Source organism: Dama dama, chromosome 9, assembly GCF_033118175.1.
Source record: "Dama dama isolate Ldn47 chromosome 9, ASM3311817v1, whole genome shotgun sequence".
NCBI classification, from domain to species: domain Eukaryota; kingdom Metazoa; phylum Chordata; class Mammalia; order Artiodactyla; family Cervidae; genus Dama; species Dama dama.
In genome coordinates, this window is record NC_083689.1 from 20282370 (window position 1) to 20304626 (window position 22257).

A 22257-nucleotide genomic window follows, 5' to 3' on the forward strand; every position below is an offset into this window, starting at 1 on the left:
GGAGGGTGCGGTGGGCAGTGAAGTGACCCTAGGTGATTGTTTGGAGGGTCTTGGCCTGAGCCTGACTGAGGTGGGGGAGTCAGGTCCCCAGCCAGGGGAGACTGAGGGGTGGGCTGCCCGTGTGTCAGGAAGTTGGAGGGAGGGGAGTGAGTCCCTGAGGTGGCCTTGGGGAAGGAGGGAGAGCTGGAGGGGGAGCAGAGGAGCAGAGAAGGGAGCACAGCTGGGTGGAGGGCAGGGCTGGGCTCCCGGCGGCTGTCAAAGGCCTCATGTTTGCAGGGGTGCTCCTGGGTCTCTCCCCCTGCCCGGCCCCCTCCATCAGCCTCCCTGAGGGTGCGGGGGCAGGGACCGGCTGGTTCGGGCTGGGCCGGGGCACCAGGCGTCCTCCCACAGCACCGCCTTCCCCCAGATCTCACCAGTCCTCTAAGAGCTGGCGAATTTTCTGTTCACGGAGCCTGTGCATTCACACAACCTTCCTTTTATAGCAACACTCAGTTTCTCCCCACACACACTGCACACAGCTCCCCCAGGGCGCACAACACTTCTCCCAGGCGGGCCATGGAACGGAGCCAGCCCACTCCATGACCACAGCCCCACCACACCAGACCTGAGGTTCCCGAAGTTGATGGTGGGACGGAGGGATCAGGTCAGAGTGGTCTGGGGCTGCAGGTATGGTCAAAGTACCAGGAGGCCACGTCAGGTGTCAGAGACAACCTCCAGGGCTGGCTGAGGGTGCCCCATCCCAGCTCCCTACCGGGCTAAGTCCATCAATGGCCCCCAGAGTTGCCCCAAGTTAAGGGAAGGAAGGGTGGTCTTGGCTCTTTCTGGAATGGGGGGAATTAGAGATGGTTAGCCTCAGTTCCCCAGAGCATGCATCTGGGTGTTTCTCAGCCCTGGGCAGCTCTTAAGAGTGTGCAAAAGTCAGCCGTGGGTTCAGATTCTAGCTCTGGCAAGTTACTGAACCTGTCTGGACCCGAGTCCCCAGGCCTGTAGAATGACGATGCTAACAGGATCCTGAAAATACAAGAGGCCAAGTGCAGAGTCGCTACCTCAGCACACTGCTTGGCATGCAGTAAGCGCTCAATAATAGCTTTTATTAACAGCATGGGCTCAGAGGCAGGGAGGAGTGAGAGGCCAGGGGAGGGTCTGGGGAGGGGTGTGTGGCTGAGGGATCGGGGGAGGTAGCAGGGGAGCCAAAGAAAGGTGGAGGTGGTAACAGAGGGAGGGGCGCGCTGACCTGAACTGGGGCCTGGGCTGGGGGCGGGAGGGAACCTGTCTGCCCTCTCCTCCCGTGGAAGGAGCCACGCATCCTGGACACAGCAGCCATTGTCGCTCTTCAGGCTCTGTCTCCGGGGCAGGCCGCGCAGGGCATATTGGTATGCAGTGTCCCACCCCGTGAGCCCAGGAGAGCCTGCCCGGCAAGGCCGAAACCCGAGGAGGGGCTCAGCGCTTACGGGCGGGGTTGCGCGGGGTGGGGAGTGAGGATGGTCACAGAACAAGGAGGAAGGGAAAGGATATGGGGGTCTCCGAATCCAGGAGTGGACAGGACACTCATGCTGCTGGGCGGCAGGACAACAGCAGAGAAACACCTACACGCTGGGGGTGGAGGGGCGGGACAGGGCAGGATAAAGGCACGAAGTGGGGCTCAGGCCTGGCCAGGAGGGAAGATGGGAGGGGTCTGAGCGGGGAGGGCTTGGACTTCTCCTCATGTCCTCCCCACTCGGGCTGCGGGCTCGCGGGGCAGGATCCCGAGCGCGGTCCAGGCCTGGCGGCGGCCCTGGGAAAAAAACCCCGCTGAGGGCCGGCCAGGGGCGCCGCACCACTCAGACCAGCGCGTAGTCGAACTGCCCGCGCTCGAGCGCCTCCTTGTGGTCGGTCCAGGACGAGGCGGGCATGCGGCTGTAGGGGTCGAGCAGGATACGCACGCAGCGCACCATCAGCAGCACTAGCACCACGAGCAGGCACAGCACGAAGGCGAACACGGTGCGCTGCTCCGCGTCCAGGCCCGCACCCACCGGGGGCCCCGTAGACGGCGGCAGCGGCTCGGGGGACAGCGTCCACGTCGCGCTCATGGCTCACATCGCCGCGCGCCCTGGGGAGGAGGGGCCCGCCCGGGATGCGGGGATGAAGCTGCGACCTCCCTCTCCCCCGCGTCGCCCCCTCCCCCCACTCCCTGCCGAGTCCCAGCCCCCGCCTGCGCCTCAGTCCCGGGGCTACGCCCATGCCCGGCCCGCGGGCACCCAACTCCGGGCGTGCTCGCAGGTGGGGACGCTATGAACAAGGAGAGGAAACCCCGACCCGGCCGGTCCGCGCACAACAGGTGCGAACGCACGGCCCGGGGAGGCGGCGGGGGCTCGACCTGGCTCCCCCGCCCCACTCCCTTTGTTCTTGGTCCCGGGGACCCCCCTCCCCCACCACCCCCGTCCCGCAGCGCCCCTCACCCTGGCCTGGACCGGGACCGGGACCCAGCGCCCGGCAGCCGCGCTGTCTTCCGGGACCCGCACCCTGTCCGCTCTTGGCCTCTCCGCGGCGGCCGCGGCGGCGGCCCCGGCTCTGCCCACCCCACCCGCCCCTGGAGCCGCGGAGACCGAGGCAGGCGAGCAGCGCGCGAGCCGGGCCGCCGCGGCTGTTCCCATGGCGACGGGGGGCGGGGCCGCCGCGGGGGGCGGAGGCTGCGCAGGGAGCGGCGCTCGCGCCCGCGACCCCGCCCCGCCCACCGGGAAAACCGGGCCCCGCCCTGAGCTGCTGCAGAGACCACCGGTCCCAAAGAACCGTGAGCACCAAGGACTTCACCCTCCCACCCCCACCAGCACTCCTAAACCTCCCAGCCAGACCTCAGCTCCCACACCCCCATTCTCCTCTGCAACTGACCCCTCAGTTTCCCTGTTTGAAGGATCCCAGTGCCCCAAAAACTCATTCGGGCGCTAAAGGTCCTCTGGCCCCAGGGACCTCAACCTTCAACCTTCAAGAGACCCCAGCCAGGTCACCGAAAACCTCCATAGCTTTTCTTGTCATTGTCCCCCATCACCCCCACACATACCCAGGGTGGGCAGGGTCTTGCCCAGGTAAAGCCTCCCCCTCTTCTGTTGCAGCTTCTTTAGTGACCATGACCGCCTCCCCATCACCACTGGGCTGGCCCACCCCCCACCTCCTCCTCAGTCCTAGCTCCCACCCCCAGTGACAGACACCCTGGACAACCCAAGTTGTTCTCTTGCACTTTGGTGATTTATTATTTCCAAATCTCCGCTTATATACAGGATAACAAGGGCACTGTTTAAAAAAAAAAAAAGGAGCTAAAATGGCCTGGCTGATGTGGCCGGTGGGCCCAGGCCCCACTGCTCAGTCCTGGGAGTGCCTGGTCTGAGGTCTGCAGGCCAGCAGCCCGATAGGGCGCCGGGGGCCGATGCAGCCCCCACCCTCCTCGCCCCATCTGGCCGGTGTTGCAGCTGGCCTGGCAGAGCAGGCGCAGAGCTGACAGTCCTGTCCCCAGAGGTCTGGCTGCTGCAGGTGGATGCCAGTTCCCTGTGTGTCCACAGTGAGGGTCAGCCCTGGAGGGCCCGGGCATGGCCGCCATGCTCAGAGGACCTGCTCTGTGCTGGAGGCCGAGATGTCCAGGAGTCGCCAGGCCGCATAGGGGTTCAGCTCATCCTGGTCTCGGCAGAGCGCCCACACATACAGCATTCGCAGTACCTTGTCCTGCGGAACCCGGGAAGGGTGAGGGCTGGAGGCGGGGAACACTCAGTACCCACACCAGAAGGAGGGCAAGGTGATGGCTGCAGTCAGATCAGGGCTGGGAGGGAGCAGGGAGCGGGTCTGGGGTGTTGGCCTGGGTCTGGGATCCAGAGCAGAGGCTGGACTCAGGACTTGGTCAAACCAGACAAATCAGCAGCGGTCCTCTGACCTCCACCAGGCCCAGCTCAAGGTGCTGTCCTGGTGCCCTGCAGTGCAGGGAACTCAGTGCATGCCCTGCCCCTCCCTTCCTGCCCACTCACCGGGTCGCCCTCGACCACCTCCCCTTTGGGGTTCTTGATCACCATCACCATCTGGGCCTGGAAGGTGATGATCAGCACTGGCCCCTGCTCCATCATCTTGCCCATGGCCAGCTGCAGAGGGTGGGGACAAGGTGGATGGGCCTCAGAGAGTGGTCCCTGGTGCCTTCCTTGCAGCCCCCATCCAGGGGCAGACCCGAGCTTCAGAACCCCAGGCCTACCGCCTCCCACTGGTCTGCTTCCAGTGGGCACTTCCCAACTATGAGGGGAATCTGAATCGCTGAGGACCCAGACAGGCTCCCTGGACTGAGGCTTTGTAGACACACAGAGGCCTCTCAGAGCCACGTCTTCCATACAGGTGTGGGCTTCCCACACAGTCGTGGCAGAAAGACCAGTGGGGGCCTGAGTGGTCCCAACAGAGCCCCCACCTTTCTCAGTGAAGGTGCAGGGAGAGCCCTGGCCTCAGGAGCCCCTGGGTCTGAGCAGCAGCACCCCTGGGCCATCACTTGCTGGAGAATTCCCAACCCCAGGACTATGGAAACCCGGCAGTGAAAGCGACCCTACTCCTTCAGGGACAAGGAGCTCACCCTGCCCAGCTGAGCACAATTCAGAGAAGCACCCCTGCCCCTCCCCCCCACCCTGGAAGAGGCACTCACATCGATGTTGTCAATGTCCAGGACGCGGGAGTGGAACTGGAGGCCCAGAGCCTTGGCCTGCTGGATCGGGTGGGCCAGCTGGCTGTAGGTCTGCAACAAGAAGCCGAACATGCCCATGGGACCGGCCACCCTCGAGCAAGCCACGCCAAGGCACCTGGGAGCTGAGGGCACCTACACACCCCAGGCCAGTAGTGGGCTCACAGGCGGAGTTTCAGGCTTTCAGCTCCTGTACCTCCCAGAAAGGGCTCCCGCGCCAGGAGTGACAGATGCCAGGAGCAGGCAGGCTGGTGCCACCCTCTTGCTGGCGCAAGTCACACACTTCCCTCTCATTACCAAGACAGCACCGTATCACCACTATTGAAAGCGGTATTAATCAGTGAGGTCGGGAGCGCTCCTGGAACGCAAACAGGATCATGCTCCCGGAGAGGTAAGTTGAGGCCTCTCTGGCTGATGCAGAACATTCTCCTGTGGATCCTGGCCTGGAACCAAACGCTTTTTTCTAGGATTCATCCTGCCCCATGGCTGCGCTGGGGTGAGCTGCCTGGATCTGCCTGCTTCTCCCTGACCAGCGCCTGTGGGTGGCTCTCGGCCGTAGGCGGCCTGTTCCTCCTATGGGGGCAAAGACACATAGCCCTCTCGTGCCTGCTCCCAGGCCCGGGATATGGCAATCTCACATCTCAATGGAAGACATTCCAACAGCACCCACTTTTTATGCAACTAATGGACACACCAAATGAAAAGAAAAAAAAAAGAAAAGGTGCCAATCTGAGTTCTGGTGTGCTTTCTCAAAGATGACATTCTCAGAACGCCCCGGTGTGAGTGGCTTCAACTTCAGCTCTGTTTCTAGGAGCACCAGCAGCAGCCCGCAGGCAGAGATAACCAGTCACATCTTAACAGTACCAAAGTGAAAAAAAAAAAAAAAAAAACAACCCACTCATAAACGCCTGCTGGATTAGTCACCCTGCAGGGGAGTATTTAAAAAGAAAACCTGACATCTTCTCCTCTGCTTTTTCCAACTTGTTTGTGAGCTGGGTACAGAAGAGAATCAGCCAAAAGAGATTCTGGATTATTTAGTATCAAGAAGCTGGGGGTGAAAAAAACAAACTCCCAGAAGACACAGGTTAGGGAGCCAGAAGGATGGGGCAAGGTGGCCCCGTGGGGACAAGCAGGCTGCCAGGAAGGGACAGGGCAGACAGGGTGCTCCCGAGGCCGCCTGACCCGTCATCACGCAGCCCAGCCCTGCCTGTGGCCTGGGACCTGGAGCTCCAGGAACAGCTAGGCCTCCTTAAGACATGCAGCTTTTACCCAGGCAGAAATATGTCAGTGTCTGCTTGGATCTATGTTTGAGGATCTCACGATGAGAAAAACAGCTAATGAATTCATCCAATGCCGCCTGTGTGGGAGCTCCACTTTGGTGTCCCCGAAGCACCCTCTTGATCCCCAAGGGATGACCCCAGTGATGTAACCCTGGCCTCGGGAGGGGGGCCGTGGGGCCTCACACCCCACTTGCTGGCCAGCACCTGTGACCCCCACGCACAGAATGAACATCTGATGCACCCCAGGGTTCTCCAGTGTCCCTTTCCACTCACTTCCCTGACCCCTGGATCCCCAGCCTGCAGCCACCCCCACCCCCAACACCCCCACCCCCATCGAGCTCTTCCTGGATGGAGCCACCCAAGCAGATCTCCTTCAAATTGTTACTTCTTAGGCCTAAACAGGAAAAAAAAAAGCCAGCGAGCACTCACAGCTTCATAGCACCAGTCTTTGAGAATGTCGAGTTCCCCAGAAATCATGGCCTAAAAAGGGAAAGACAAAAAGTCAAGTATGAGAGTGAAAGTGGGCTTTGGAGGCAGGGAGATGCTGCTGGAGAATGTTCTCCAAGGAGACCCTTTCCTCGGCAGCCTCCCAGCCCCATCCTGGGGTCCAAGTCTGGGGAACGGAGACCGGGCCAGGCTGGGGCAGTGGGAGGGGAACTCCCGCAGCTAACAGTGGGGCAGCCCAGGGTGGGTCCCCAGGGTCTGCGGGAAGGAAGGGGATGGTGGCAGTGGTCGGAGGTCTGGTCCCAGCTGGGAAACTGAGCCAAGGTAGCCAGGCAGGGGCAGCCTGTCCGGCCTGGGGACAACGCCCTGGATGGCCTGGCCCAGGAGGGACGGGGCAGAGCGGGCAGAGGGGAGTGTGGGGCAGGGCTCCCCGGGTGCAAGGAGAGAAGCTGCCATAGGAACTGGATGTGGTGAGAGTCCTGGGGGGTGGGAGGCACTGGGGGGGAACCACAGGGCGTGGTGGGGGTGGGGGCTGAGATGACTTCACCCAGAGGATCCTGCCTGGGCCTGGGCTGCTGCTTTTGGGAGTTGCTACCTTTTCACCTCCTCCCAGCCCTGCCCCGAGTATCCTGAGGAAGCTGGGAATGCGGAGGAGGGAGAAGGACCCCAGGAGGAGGAATCAGATGTTCACAGAGGACCGGGGGGCTGGGGGAGTGCTCCCTGCAGCCCTACTAGGCCACGCCACAGGCTTCTGTATGGGCTGGGCTGCAGGACTCTCAGCCTCCAGCCAGGGCTGGTGGCCATGGAGGGGCAGGGAAAAGGCAGAACACCCCTCCGGTGCACACCCACCTCCAGGACGTTGGGGATGATGTCATTCTCGCACTGCTGCAGGAAGCGGTCCTTGTCAAAGGCAGGGTCCACACGCAGGATCTCTGTGAGCACCTCTGACATCTCGGTCTTCGAGAACAGGCCCCCTGGGATGGCCAAGCCAGCAGGGCAGTGAGGGCCTGGGACTCCGCCCCTTGCCGGCTCAGGGTGAGGGGATGGTCTTGGGGCGGCCCACTCACCCAGCAAGTCCGTGACCTTGTCTGTCAGCACACGGGACGCCCGGATGAAGGCATTGTCGCTCTCGTCATACTTCATCTTCATCTCAAAGAACCCTGTGGCAGGTGGCGGGTAGGGTCAGGGCTCAGGGGTCCCTTCCAGAAAGACACCCCCACTCCATCACAGCCCCCCCCCCCCCCGCCCCGAGCAGACTGGGTAACAGGGGGCCTCTCGGAGGCTGCTGCTTCCTCAAGAGACCAGGGCCTGTGGGCCAACCTCGGGGTGGGGGAGTGGAGACCCTGCCACCATGAGCTTGGGGGGCTGTGTGAACTGTGGGGGCCCACCTCTACTGGCAGCTGCTTTCACTGCAAAGGAAACACAGGCTTCTGAGAATCCCTAAGGGACGAGGGACAGGGCTCCCTGTCAGCACAAGGGAAGCCAGGTGCCCCAGACTGGGCAGAGCACGCTGGGCCTTGAGCTGGTTCCTGGCTTGTGAGGCGGGGTGTGTAGGGCCAAATCCACAGCTGCACCATCGGGGTGGGCATGGGTGGGGGGGGGCACTCACGCCTGCCTGCCCCACAACCACACTGGCTCTAGTCAAGATGGTGACCCAGCCCCGACGGCAGAGCCCCTGCCGCCCGAGACGTCCTGGGTGCTTCCCCTCGGGCCTCCTGAGGCCCGCACTCCGCTGCTCACATGCTGGGTGACTCTGCCGCAGTGACTGGCCCGCTCAGACCCCAGTCCCCTCCTCTGTCTGGTGCCCGCCCCCCGGGAGCGCTCAGCAAGTGTCTCTCACTGCCCTGCCATTGGGCCATTCTGAGATGGGGACACTCACGATTGAACACCACATTGTTGTCCCTGAAGTCCTTCCACTGCTGGTACCACTTGGAATCCTTGTGCAGCACGACCCCCAGCGCCTCTCTGGGGAAGACCAGGGAAGCCAGTGAGCGCAGCGCGGGGGCTGCTCATACGGGGAGAGGGACCAGTCAGTGTGATGACCCCGGCCTCACTTCCCGGCCCCCTGCCTTCTCGTTTCCCCTGCCCATCCCTCCCAACCTCCATTCTCTCAGGGAGCCAGGAAACCTTGGGCAGAGAGAAACCCCACAGACAGACTCGGGTTGGAACCCCGTGTGGTCCTCAGAGACGGACAACACTGCAGGTGGCTGAAAAGGGAGGTGGAGACAGGACGGGAAGGCCCTGACCAGCCTGGGACCTACTCATTGGCCTCAAACACTTTCTCTTCCTTGAATTTCTCTCCGGCGAACTCCTTCCTTTTCCGGAGCCGCTCAGGCCGCCGATAGGGCCCGGTCTGTCCTAGGACACTCTCGTCGATCTCCTTCTTGACAGACTCCACCCCCTGCAGGGCACAGCCGGGCGTGTAGGAGTTGGGTGACCCCCAGACACCCCCAACCAGAAGCTGTATACCCACCCTGGCTCCACGTCTCCAGGTCACCTGCCTTGCAGGTGCAGGCCAAGGATTTGTCGGAGCCTCAGGGGGAGGTAGATGCTCGCTGCCATGAGGAGACCCTGGCTATCTGACTTCTGCCCCTGACTCCCCCCCACCCCCACCAACCCCTGCTCTAAGAGCAGCCCCCAGATGACCCTCACATTCTGAGGTCGATTCCCCATCTCCCTGGAAACCTCCCTTCAGGTAGGGAGAAACCAGCAACTGGAGGGGCATCCTGAGCAGCCCCTGCCCCATGACCCCCATCCAGGCTGACCCAGTCTGTGGATCCCAACTTCCCAAATCTCCGGAACCCATTCCCTCCCCGCCCCACCACCCCAGACACTCTCCGGCCGCCTCTGAGCCGCTGCCCGAGTCCTCGCTGGTGGCTGTGCTTTCAGGATAAAACCTGAACTCTTCCGTACGGCCCCCAGGCCCCTGCAGTGGCTCTGGTCACACCCAGTTGTCTCTGGTGCCCGCAGCTGGCAATGCCTGCTCCTCTTGCCTGGAGCCACCCCCGGACGCTCCTGTCATGTTACTCAGAACTGCCTGCCCCTTCCCTGTCCTGCGATCCTTTGAGAGCAGCAACTCGGACCTTCTCTCCTGTGGCCCTGCAGCCAGCAGAGGGCCCCGTGTGCGGTAAGGTCTTCACAGAATGAATTCAGGACCTCAAGCGACTGGGAGTGACAGTCTCGGGGTTCTGGGCCAGACCTAAGGGTGTCAGCCACTGACTGCAGGCTGGAGGCTCTTGGTCTGTTAACCAGTAGCTCCCTAGGGGCTGTGATTTGCCCAAGACCACACAGCTGGGAGGGGCTGAGCCCATAGATGGGAACTCGGCTCCTGGGGGTTGGGAGCAGGCCAGGGCCTAGAGTGCCCGCAGGCAGGAGCCCAGCCCAGCTCACCTGGGAGAGGGCTTTGAAGGCAGCGGTCCGGCCGAGCTTCTCCCCGCCTTTGGACACTGACTCGGCAGACTGCTTGGCAGTCTTGGCTGCTTCTTCCACACCTTCCTTGATTTTCCGGCCAAGGTCACTTCTACTGACTTCGTCAAGACTCTACTGAGACAGAGAAGGGGGAGGTGTCAGTGCGGCACAGGCTGGGGGCTGGCAGGAGCTCCCCCGAGCTAAGGGCCAGCCAGGCTGAAGGAGGGCGGAAGCAGACAACCTGAGCTTGTCTGGCTGGTGAAGCTGCGACTGGGGTATGTGCATGCTTGAGAAGGGTGCCTACCACTCTGGGAATCTGGGCCTGGGGCTGCGGGCATGGAGCAGAGAGGAGCCCCAGCCCTCCCAGGATACACAGGAGCAGCAGCCACGGGTGGCAGGGAGGCAAGAAGAAGGTGAGGAGGTGTGCATGGAGCTGGGCTGGCCTCAAAGCCCTGCCCCTCTCTCCTGGAGATGCAGGAGACTCGGATTTGATCCCTGGGTTGGGAAGATCCCCTGGAAAAGGGCATGGTGACCCACTCCAGTATTCTCGCCTGGAGAATCCCATGGACAGAGAAGCCTGGTGGGCTACAGTCCATGGGTCACAAGACTGAAGCAACTTAGCAGGCAGATCCCTCTATCCAGTCCAGGAGAACAGAAAAAAACAAACAGAAGCAACAAAGAAGAAAGCCCTCCAGGAAAGTCACTCCCACCTCCACCCTCACCTTGGGGCAAAGTGCTCCCCTCCTATCCTAAGAAGGGAAGAAAAACATCCTCATTTCACTCTCCTGTTCCATTGTAGCACAGAGGCTTCTAACTGAAGCAGGCCAGTGAACTGTAGGCCAGTGGGCTGGTCTGACTTCGCCCTCCTTCCTGAGAGCATCCTGGACTTTATCTCCGGAAAGCCTCTGGAGTGGACAGGCTGCTCACCACCCCAGCCTACACAGTGCTGGCTGCCAGCTCCTCCTGCTGCCCCACTCCTCTGCCAGAGGTGAGAACAGACGGGCCCTGCAGCCTCGGCTTAGAGGCCCTGGGAGCCCTGAGGACATTACCTCCTTGACGGTGCCTGTGATCTCCCCCAGCTTCTTCCTGATCACCTCGCTTGTCCGCAGGGTTTCCGATTCAATGGTTCTCTAGGGGAAGGACATTGTGTCTTTGTGTTGTGATGCACGGTCCAAAGCAGCATTTTCTCAGCAGTCCCTTCCTCCCCAGACACCCCTCCCCCTCAGCCTGCCCAATGGGTCCCTCCCTTCCCCCAGGGTCCCTGGCTGCCCCCCAGCCTGGCATGAAGCCTGGACAGGGACCCTCCTGAGCACAAAGCCCCAGGCCCCAAATCTCTCTGGGTGGCAGTGGACGAACTCGCCTATCTGCTCATCAGTGATATGTTGAGGGGGGTGGTGGTGGCGGGGGCGGGGTGGGGGGTGCTGTTCCCATTCTGCCCCCACCCAGGCACCCTGCCCCAACCTCAGCCTCTTCTGCCCCCAGGCGGCCCCTCAGCCCACTCCTCTTCCTTAATGACAGGGAAGGGTGCTCCCCCATAGGGTGGAATCCCCCACAGACAGTTTGGCGAAGACTTGGAGGGAACAGGCCTCACTGTGCCCGCGGCCCAGGATGGGGGGTCAACACAGCAAAACACCGAGGGACCTGGGGCATCCGGGGCAAGCGCCCACACCCCAGGCTCAGCTGCCCACAGGGGAGACGGCGGGGCTCTGCATCGGCCTTGCAGAGCCCTCGAGGGAAGACAGATAAAGGGCCACAGGCCCATTCACAGGCAGCTGAAAATTGTTTGGGTGTTTCCCTATGCTCTAATGGAAAAACCCAATTTTTTTGGCCAAGCGACCACGTAACAATTACACTAGCCCTGGAACCCACTTTCTACCCATTTCATTCAGAGGCCCTCTGGAGTACGCATCTCAAACCTAGTGCCTGAGAGACCTATGGAGATTCTTCTTTTTCTTCCTTTTTTTTTTTTCATTTATTTTTATTAGTTGGAGGCTAATTACTTTACAATATTGTAGTGATTTTTGCCATACATTGACATGAATCAGCCATGGATTTACATGTGTTCCCCATTCCGATCCCCCCTCCCACCTCCCTCCCTATTTTTTTTTTCCTTTTTAAAATTATTTATTTTTAATTGGAGATAACTGCTTTACAATGTTGTGTTGGTTTCTCCTGTAGAGCAGTGCAAGTCAGCCATAAGTATACACGTCCCCCTGTCTTGAGCCTCCCCCACAATGCAGATTCTGATGCAGAAGGTCCAGAAAGCCCCCCGTGTGCTGGTCTGTGTGTAGAGGATGCCGCAGGCTCACCGCAGACCTGGAAGGCTGAGTGGCTCCCCCTGCCCCCTTACTCCCCATCATCAGGGATCCTGACAGCCGGGGCACTGCGCTACAGGAATTCCTGGCTCCAGGGAGCAAGTGAGAGGTGGTGAAGTGAGAGAGGTTAACAGTGATTAACATACTGGGTTGGCCAATAAGTCTGTTCAGAGACGAGTCGCGAAGGGGACTCACGTATTTCCTCCTGGCTTCCTGGAGTGCATCTGACTCTTCCAGCTTCTTGGCCTCATCTCGGAACTTTTTTATACTTTCTTTCATTTCTTTGTTTTTGGCTAATTCCTGTTTGATGTTATCGAGCAAGCCAGAGAGAAAGCCTTTTCTGCTTCCAGAAGAATAGGATTTGGACTAGAAAGCATATAGAAAGAGACATAGGATTTTCTTTTTAATTTTCTATTTCCTGTTGATACTGGTTTAACAATGAAGAGCTCTCTCTTTGCAGAAGAGTAGAAGAGGCACACTAAAAAACTATTAGGTGATAAACTGTGGGGCACCCAGGCAACAAGATATTATTCAGCAATAAAAAGAAATGAGACCAGGGACTTCCCTGGTGGCACAGCAGATAAGAATCTGCCTGCCAATGCAGGGGACACGGGTTTGATCCCTGGTCCAGGAAGATCCCACATGAGGCCCTGCTCCATGCACTGCCCTGCCCAAGACACTGGCTTTGAGGTCAGACACAGCTGGGTTTAGATCCCGGCTTCTCCTCCTTCACAGGCTCAGGAAAGAGAAAGCTTCAAAAATGATTGTGAGCGAGTGACTCAGGTCAGGGGGACATGGCCTCGTGTGCTTGGCTGCTCCCACTTCTGAGGGTGCGCAGGGTCCACCACCAGGCCTGGGGACTCGCCCTACCAGTTTCGGGGGCAACAGCCTGCCTGGCTGCTATTGAGCCCCAGCAAAAGAGGCGGAAAGTCTGGGTGCTGCCCCAGAGGTGGGGTGGCCAGGAAAGCTGCTGGCAGGCAGCTGTCTGGTCCAGATGGGTCCTGGCCAGCCCTTCTCCAGGGGATATCCAGGTTCCAAGAGTGTCAGGGACTGCATCAGCTCACAGCAGCCCCACCACTCACCCCAGGGCTGTGGACTGGGTGGTAGTGGTGGGGGGCGGGGCAGATCAGAGACGTGGACAACTAATGGGAAAGACACGTCCCACACCTACAACAGCCCCAGGACACGGTTGGGGAGACAGGCTGGCACAGGTAACTAGAGGGCTGTGCTGAGACTCAAAAGGGAAGGGAGGGTGTGGGCTGCTCAAGCATGTGGAAGTGGAGTCAGTGTGAGGTTTGGGGCTTTCCTCCCTCCCCGTGGTGGTGAAACACCAGCAGAAGCATGGTTGAGGAGGAGTGATGGGGAGGGCAAAAGCTCTAGAAAATGCTGTTTCTGACAAACAGCATCAAGAGTAAGAGAGATATCGGGGCTTCCCTGGTGGTCCAGTGGTTTAGAATCTACCTGCCAACGCAGGGGACATGGATTCAATCCCTGATCCGGAAAGATTCCACTTGTTGCGGGGCAACTAAGCCCTAGCGCCACAATTACTGAAGCCTCCGAGCCCTAGAGCCTATGTTCTGCAACAAGAAAAGCCTACACAATGAGAAGCCCATGCATGGCAACTGGAGAGTAGCCCCCACTCGCTGCAACTAGAGAAAGCCCCGAGCATAGCAACCAAGACCCAGGATAGCTATAGATAAATAAAATTATGCAAATTTTATATATAAATTTTATAAAAATATAAAAACTAACATTACATAAATATAAAATTATATAAAAACAAAATTATAGAAATTTTGTATAAAAATATAAATGTAAAAGTTTTATAAATACATACAATTAAAAAAAATAAAGATAAGGAGGGTCTAGCCTGGGGAAACCCAGCTCCAGGAGATGTGTGACTGTGCAAACGCAAATGCCCATGGGGCCGTCTCCCAGAAGTAAGGCCCAGCTTTGCTTGAAGGACCCAGACGTGCGACCCACTGAGGGGTGCATTTCAGCTCGCTACAGGAATCCCACTCCACTCTGGGAGGCAGGAGCCCCACCTCCAAGTGTGCCCAGCACTTCCAGATACCAAGAGCGCCAGGCCTACTGGGCTCTGTGACTCCAGAAGGCCTGCCCATCAGACGCCCCAGCAGTGCGGGCAGCATCCTGCAGGCTTCTGTCACCTATGCCTCACTCTCACACCTCCCCTTCCAGCCAGCTCGCTCACGTCTTGAGTCACTCACCAGGGTCGGCTCTCCACTAGGCCGGGGCAGCTGGTAGGTACCATGGGGCAGTGGCACTAGATTGTGGCTGGACAGGAGATGGACTCCGCTGCCAACACATCTCTAATTGAGGGAGAAGAGATAAAGATCCATTTAGACCAGAGGGTGATGAGGAAGGAAGGAAATAGTCCACCTAAAAGAGCAGGGATTGCCTGAGACTCATCTGATGATTTTTATCACATGCCACCTGCATGCTTGATGCTCAACCATCTTCTCAAATTCTGACAAGCCAGTGGAATCTGGTAGAAAGAGAAAATCTTGGAACTGTACCGCAGGGCCCACATGTACCCTCCTGACTCTCAACCTAGGGGAAACCAGACGGGTCCTAGGAAATGCCAACCTATGGTGGAAGAAGGCTAAAGGCTAAATGTGCCAGTCTAATTTAAGGCCTTAGTCTGAAAATGGGCATGCTGAGCCTTGATGCTGGTAGCAACCAATCTTCTCTCACCAGCCTTCTCTACTTCTGCTGGCCTTGGAGGACCAGAGGCCTGGGCTTTCAGAGGTAAACATTGATAACTTACTGTCCCAGGCACGACCCTACAGTAAACCTACCATGTCCTGATCCAGGGTTGGGATGTGAACAGAGCAACTAAGGGGAGTCACCTGGGCAGAGAGATGCTGCTAACCTCATGTGAAAGGCATTTCTTCTCTGACCAAATGATGAACTTAAGTTCCAGGAGGGAAGCTCCATGTAGGTCCTGTTCAATGCTGCATCCTAGCACCCAGCATGGAGCCAGTTAGACGTATGTCAATGACCTGACAAAATCACATTTCCATGTCTACAATCCCTGGGCCTCTCCTCATCCTGTTCCATGCTTCCTGTCTCCAGGAACTCTAAGCAACATACAGACTGACAGATGCTATGATCACCTATAGCTACTCAAGAGTAACTCTTGTGAGTTATTGAAACTTTTGTTTTAATTGCTTTGTTGTTTTCTCCTTCTAAATGCCTACAGCCATTGATCCTGGAGCCACTGATGTCAGCTGCAGTCTGAAGTTGAAGTGGATCGCTGTCTAATTGGGGAGGAAAACCCCACAGGAGGACAGAACCTGAAGGTGGCTCCTCTTTTGTCTTGTGCCCAAATCCAAACACCTGTACATGCAGCTTTCAAACCCTGACTCAAAAGACAATCAGTCCAGAAGAAAAGCTCTGCCCTGAGTCAGAAACACCTTGTTTCTCCTGACACTCAGATTCCTGTGAGGTACTTTCCTTCCTGACCTGAGCTTTGGGCCAGGTCAGCTACCCTGCTAGTTCTGAGACTGGGCAGCTTGCTTAGCTCCTCAGTGCTCCCAGTTTCCCAACCTGTGAGACAGCATCAAATAGTAGCAACGTGAGTACTATTTTCCCAATGTACTTTATACGCCTTGACCCCCAAGGCATCTGTGAGCCCAGATTCTCAGCCAGGGCGACAACTACCTCCCGTACTTTCAGAGGATTAGGAGGAGGGAAGGAAAGTGCCCCCGGTCGCGGAACAAGCATATAAAGCTGAGCCGTGACTGTCACGGTCTTCTGGCTTTTCCTCGCCACTGTTTCTCCACGGAGCGCTACGGTCACCATTCACTCATCGGTACACGTGGGGTCAGCCAGAAATGAGGGGCGATCCTCTCCCTGCCCGGCTCCATGAATTACTGACCCCGGTCGGACAGTCTCGGCTCCCCCGCCCTCAGGCCTAGCTCCAGCACGTTACCGGGCCCCCGCCCGGGCCTCGGCTGACCCAGTGACCAAACTCTGAGTCTCTCGCGGAGCCCAGGGAAGGGGCAAAGAGGTCAAAGACCTCGGGACAGCGAGATCCTGGAGGTCGCGGGTCCGGAGCTCCCTAGTCCCGCCCTCCTGGCCCCGCATATCTGCTCACCCGCGGGCAGCGGCACCAGCCGGCCCGCAGCGCCGCCGCCGCCATGCTGGAGGATCCCGTGTGACCTTCTCGGGGCGCGACTCGATACCGTCATCCGCCGCGTCTGCCTGGTAGGGTCTGGGCCTGGGAAAAGCAAGTCCTGGGGGGCGGGGTTTGTGAAAGGAAGGGCGTATCATTGGACAGGACTCCCAAGGAAGGAGGGGCCGTGGAGGGAGGACCACAATAGGGGCGTGGCCTCACAGAGGGCGGGAGAATCCTAGAGAGTTAGGTCTCTGATAGGGCAGAGTTTCGGAAGAGCGGGGCCTGTGACTGGATGTGACCTGGGGGGCGAGTACTCCTGTGTGGCAGAGACCTGTGGTTGGATAAGAAAGCGAAGAGGCGGAGCCTGAAGATGTGGATTCTGTCACGAGTGGAGATTTTCCTACAGACAACCCAGGGTTCGCATGGCCGGAAAAACCGGAACAGAACGACCCACCATAAGAACCGATTCAGTGGGGTTCTGACTGATTGACCGATGGGCCCGCCCTTTGCTACTGACTCTGACTCAGTGACTGACGTTGACTAACAGACGAGCAAGTGAGTTGCTTCACGAGCAAGAGACAATGAACCCACATTTGTACAGCACTTTCGGAAGGCACCTGTTGGTTTTGGTCCAGAAAAGGAACGGGAAGCTGAGACCTGGCTGGGTGTGAGCCACTCTTCCCTCCATCCATTTAGTGTGGATTGATACACCTGGCCCGGAAGAAGGTCATGCCTCTGTCACGTCAGCGCCCAGATGCTATTTACCATTTCGAGAATCCACCACCAAGTGGCGGTACCTGGACATGGTCATGCAGCTAGGAAGAGGTGGTGTGTTGGTAGCGTTGTTGTTCAGTCTTTAAGTAGTGTCAGTCCGACTCTTCCTGACCCCATGAACTGCAGCACTCCAGGCTTCCCTGTCCTTCACTATCTCCCAGAGTTAGCTCCAACTCCTGTCCGTTGTATTGATGATGCCATCCAACCATCTCATCCTCTATCGGCCCCCTTCTCCTCTTGCACTCAATCTTTCCCACCATGAGGGTCTTTTCCAGTGAGTCAGCTCTTAGCATCAAGTGGTCAAAATACTGGAGCTTCAGCTTCAGCATCAGTCCTTCCAATGAATATTCAGGGTTGATTTCCTTTAGGACTGACTGGTTTGATCTCCATGCTATCAAAGGGACTCTCAAGAGTTCTCCCGCAACACAATTCAAAAGCATCAATTCTTTGGCGCACAACCTTCTTTATGGTCTAACTCTTACATCTGTACATGTCTATTGGAAAAAACACAGTTTTGACTATACGGTCCTTTGTGGGGTAAATGTCTGCTTTTTAAGATGCTGTCTAGGCTTCCCTGGTAGCTCAGTTGGTAAAAAATCCACCTGCAATGCAGGAGACCTTGGTTCGATCCCTGCTTGGGAAGATCCCCTGAAAGAGGGCATGGCAACCCAGTCCAGTTCTGTTGCCTGGAGAATCCCCATGGACAGAGGAGCCTGGCGGGCTACAGTGCATGGGGTCTCAAATAGTTGGACACAACTGAGTGACTAGGCACAGCACAGATCTGTCATAGCTTTTTTCCCAAGGAGCAGTCATCTTTTAATTTCATGGCTGCAGTCACCATCCTCAGTGATTTTGGAGACCTAGAAAAGATCTATCACTTTCCACTTTTTCCTCATCTATTTGCCTTGAATTGATGGGACTGGATGCCATGATCTTAGTTTTTTGAATGTTGAATTTTAAGCCAGGTTTTGTACTCTATTCCTTCACCTTCATCAAGAGGCTGTTAGTTCCTCTTTGCTTTATGCCATTAGATATCATCTAGATATCTAAGGTTGTTGATATTTCTCCTGGCAGTCTTGATTCCAGTTTGTGTTTCATTCAGCCTAGCCTTTCACATGGTGTACTCGCTGGTACCATGGGGAGAGTTAATGTACGTTGCCTTTGCCCTATTGAAACCTTTGCCATTACTAAAACTGTGATAAGGTCTATGGGACTTGGAAGGGAGGCAGCATACGCTCCCTGGCTTCAGGGTTGGACAGGTCTGCGTTCTCTGTCCCTCAGGAGCGCCACCTAGAGGTGATAAGAAGTGTTGCGGGCTTCCACCCTGGCCTGTTGGAAATGCCTTTATTTGAAGAGGAGCAAACTAGTTAAGAGGTCGGGATATACAGGTTTGCTGCTGAGAAGAAGGTCTAAGGGTTTCTTAGTTGTAGTTGAAGTCATGGAGTTAGACAAGGGCACCCAGAGAGAATATGTCAGGTGGGCACATCAAAACCCCACAGTCGGATGGGGGAAGAAGAGCCCTTAAAAGAGGCTGGGCAGGACTGGTCAACAGGTCAGAAGAGGACCTGGAGGGGCTTGGAGAAGACAGGTGGAGTAGGCGCTGCTGAAGGCAGTAGAGAACTCAGGCCAGGCAGACCAGGCCAGAATGGTATCCATCGGCCCTTGCACTTTGTAATATGGAGGTTCCTGAGGAGAGAAGCTAGAAAGTTTTGCTTGAATGGTGGCTGTGGAAGCCAGATTTCAATTGGCTGAGTCTTTTTTTTTTTTTTTTCAGAGGTGTGCTGGAACCAGCTTGGACTGCCTGGCAAGAGCCAGTTGTCAAATTTTCAGGAATTTTGGAGCTAGTTGTTAAACACGGTCATTATTTTAAAATTGATTGTATAAGCTTACAATCAACTGGATTATATTAAAACAATGGTAATAAATTCTCAAAACTCAACACTTCTTATTATGTCCCTGTCTATGCTACTGAAGTTATTTACATATGTCTCTTCCGTAGGCTGGAAATACCATATTAGATGTGCTATACCTCTTACTAGTTCTGTCTTTTTTTTTTTTCTAAAGTAATGGTTTATTTGCAGGGTGCCACACAGGGGAATGGGAGAGAAGTCCCAAGTCCACTTCATCTTGGTCACTGAGTTAAGGATTCTTTTTCATATTTATTTTTATTTATTTAATTTGGCTGAGCCAGGTCTTCATTGCAACATGTGGGATCTAGTTCCCTGGCCAGGGGTCGAAAGTGGGCTTGAAGCATTGGGAGCACCAAGTCTTTGCCACTGGACCACCAGGGAAGTCCCCACCAATTCTATCTCTAATGCACCACATTAATAGCCTGAAATTGGCCATGGTGGGAGTATTTACTCCATAGGAATTGACAAATGCTACAGATCAAGAACTTTCTGGTATGTTTGGAGAGTCAGTTATTAAATGTTTAACAAGCACATAGAGAGGGAGAACAGAGATGCCTCTGAGGAATCTTTGCAGTGCTTAGAAAGTGAAATTATGACAGCTGGAGGTACATATGGGGTAGAGTGAGGGTGGTTTATGTTTTCCCTACCTTTTCATTTTGAAAATGTTCAAAGCTACAAAAAAAAGTTGCAAGAATAGTATAATGAACACTCATACACCATTTACCTACATTTGTTTTGCCACATGTGCTTTAGCATTTGCTATGCACATGTGAGGGTTTCCCAGGTGATGCTAGTGGTAAAGAACCTGCCTGACAATGCAGGAGACACAAAAGATCCTGGTTCAATCCCTGAGTCGGGAAGATCCCCTGGAGGAGGGCATGGCAACCTGCTCCAGTATTCTTGCCTAGAAAATTCCATGAACAGAGGGGCCTGGTGGGCTACAAGGCATGGGGTCACAGACTTGGACATGACTGAGCGTCTGAGAACTGACGGTTGATTTACAATTTTGTGTTGGCCTCAGGTGCGCAGCTAAGTGATTTGTAATATAAATATATATATATAATTAATTTTTAACAGTTCTTTTCCATTATAGTTTGGTATAAGACATTGAATATAGTTCCCTGTGCTATACAGTAGGTCCTTGTTGTTTACTTATTTTATATGTGTGCTCAGATGCTCAGTTGTGTCTGACTCTTTGTGACCCCATGGACTACAGCCCACCAGGCTCCTCTGTCCATGGAATTTTCCAGGCAAGAATACTGGAGTAGCGTTATGTGTATGGGAAAAAAAAAAAAAGAATACTGGAGTAGGGTGCCATTTCCTCCTCCAGGGGATCTTCCCAACCCAGGGATGGAACCCACATCTCTTACAACTTTTGCGTTGGCAGGTAGATTCTTTACCTCTAGCTCCACCTGGGAAGCTGTGTTATATACAGTGGTGTGAATCTGTTAAGTCAATAGTCCCAATTTATCCCCCCATCCATCCCCTTTGGTAAGTGAAGTTTTCTGTATCTATGAGTCTGTTTCAGTTTTGTAAATAAGTTCATTTGTACCGCTTTTTAGACCCCACATATGTAATATCATGTGGTATCTGTCTCTTTCTGACTTACTTAACTTAGTAAGCTATTCTCCAGGTCCATCCAGGTTGCTGCAAATGGTATTATCCCACTCTTTTTATGACTGAGTAATAGTCCATTACTTATTATACATAGCGTATCTTCTTTGTCCATTCACCTGTCGATGGGCACTTAGCTTGCTTCCATGTCTTGGTTATTGTAAATAGTACTGCTCTGAACATTGAGATGCATGTGTCTTTTCAAATTAGAGCTTTTGTCTTTTCTGGATAAATGCCCAGGAGGGGGATTGCTGGATATATGGCAACTCTAGTTTTAGTTTTCTTAAGGAATCTCTATAGTTTTCCCTAGTAACTGCGCCGATTTACAATCCTGCTAATGTGTAGGTTTGTACCTACCTTTTTTCCATGTCCTCTCCAGCATTTATTTTTTGTAGACTTTCTAATGATGGCCATTCTGACCAGTATGAGGTGGTACCTCATTGTGGTTTTGTTTTGCATTTCTCTAATAGCAATATTGAGCATCTTTTCATGTGCCTATTGGCCATCTGTTTGTCTTCTTTGGAGAAAAGTCTGTTTAGGTCTTCTGTAGCCCGGGCACAAGGTTAACAAAGGCAGAAAAGGTAAAAGGGAAGGGATTTTTGTGATTTCAGCTCCCTGAGTAGACCTCGGTTACAGGGTTGCCAGCCTTGTCTTGTAACTTGGTGTGTTATTGGTGATTGTGCCTGATCTACATGTTCCTACAAAGCAAAGCAGCAAATCGTGGTCTGTTGTCCAAGCCAACTAGTGGGTGGTATTTTGTTATAGCTGCCCCAGCTGACTAAGACAGTCAGTTCTCCCAGACGGTAGACTAACCCCAGGCTGTCTGGAAACCTTCCCAGTGCTATCAGGTGAGTGTGTGTTACAGTCAACTAGGCACGGTCCACAGTGAAGCCAGGAGTGCAACAGGGACCAAGACACCGGGGAGTCACCCTTTGTGGGGAGCATCCAGAAAACCCCTGCTGGGTAGTATGTGCACTGAGACCCCAGGAAGGACGAGGTTTGGAGCTAAGATGATCACAGACTCTGTGTATTATTCATCTACTGCTCTGTAACAAATTACCCAAAATGTTATGGCTTGACAAAGAGAAGAAGGGTGGTTGACAGGGGCTGGGTGTAGATAAGCAAGATGCATGAATTCTAGAACTCTGGTATACAGCCAGCTCAATGCCTGCAGTGAATCGTCTCGTACTGTGCACTTACACATTTCTTAATGTCGGTCCCTGCTGGCCCAGTGGTTAAGAAGCCACTTTGCAATGCAGGGGACACAGGTTCCATCCCTGGCCTGGGATCTAAGATTCCATGCCCAGTTTCTGCTGCCCACGGACCTCCGCCATCTGTCTGCCTTCTGTCTGGCCTTCTTCCCACTTCTGCTCCCCCCTCTACCCAGCTGACTCTCTTCTCCATCTCCTGTTCTCCCTCCCCAGGAATAATAATAGCTTCTGGCACTGACGGCACGCCTCCCCTGTTCCAGACAGTGCGCTAGGCTCCAGGAAGCAGCTTCTTATTTAGCGCCAGCCCACAAGCCCCCAAGGCGGATGCTATCATTAGTCTTCTTCTACAGTCAGGCACCCACAGCTCGCAGGCAGGGAGGAAGCGGCCCATATCAACCATGTCAACAAAGAGAATCTAGCTGGAGAGTTAGGGCCAAGCCTCTGGCCCAGGTCACAGTGTAGACCCCCACCCAACAGCCATG

General features: G+C 55.6%; 2 protein-coding genes across 2 annotated transcripts; both read right to left on the bottom strand.

The window, feature by feature from the left end:
- Positions 1-1082: 1082 nt before the first annotated feature.
- CTXN1 (cortexin 1) lies at positions 1083-2508 on the bottom strand. Its single transcript, XM_061149277.1, has 2 exons — positions 2439-2508; positions 1083-2089 (listed from the first exon to the last, which is right to left on the bottom strand). The coding sequence occupies exon 2, from the start codon at positions 2067-2069 to the stop codon at positions 1821-1823; it is 249 nt and encodes an 82-aa protein (XP_061005260.1). The 5' UTR covers positions 2070-2089; positions 2439-2508; the 3' UTR covers positions 1083-1820.
- A 692-nt stretch (positions 2509-3200) lies between these two features.
- Positions 3201-16384, bottom strand: TIMM44 (translocase of inner mitochondrial membrane 44). Its single transcript, XM_061150486.1, has 13 exons — positions 16246-16384; positions 14354-14455; positions 12321-12491; positions 10860-10940; positions 9793-9942; positions 8664-8803; positions 8282-8367; positions 7470-7562; positions 7252-7376; positions 6388-6438; positions 4643-4732; positions 3990-4100; positions 3201-3693 (listed from the first exon to the last, which is right to left on the bottom strand). Exons 1-13 carry the CDS (start codon positions 16288-16290, stop codon positions 3574-3576), a joined length of 1365 nt encoding a protein of 454 aa, XP_061006469.1. The 5' UTR covers positions 16291-16384; the 3' UTR covers positions 3201-3573.
- Positions 16385-22257: the final 5873 nt, after the last annotated feature.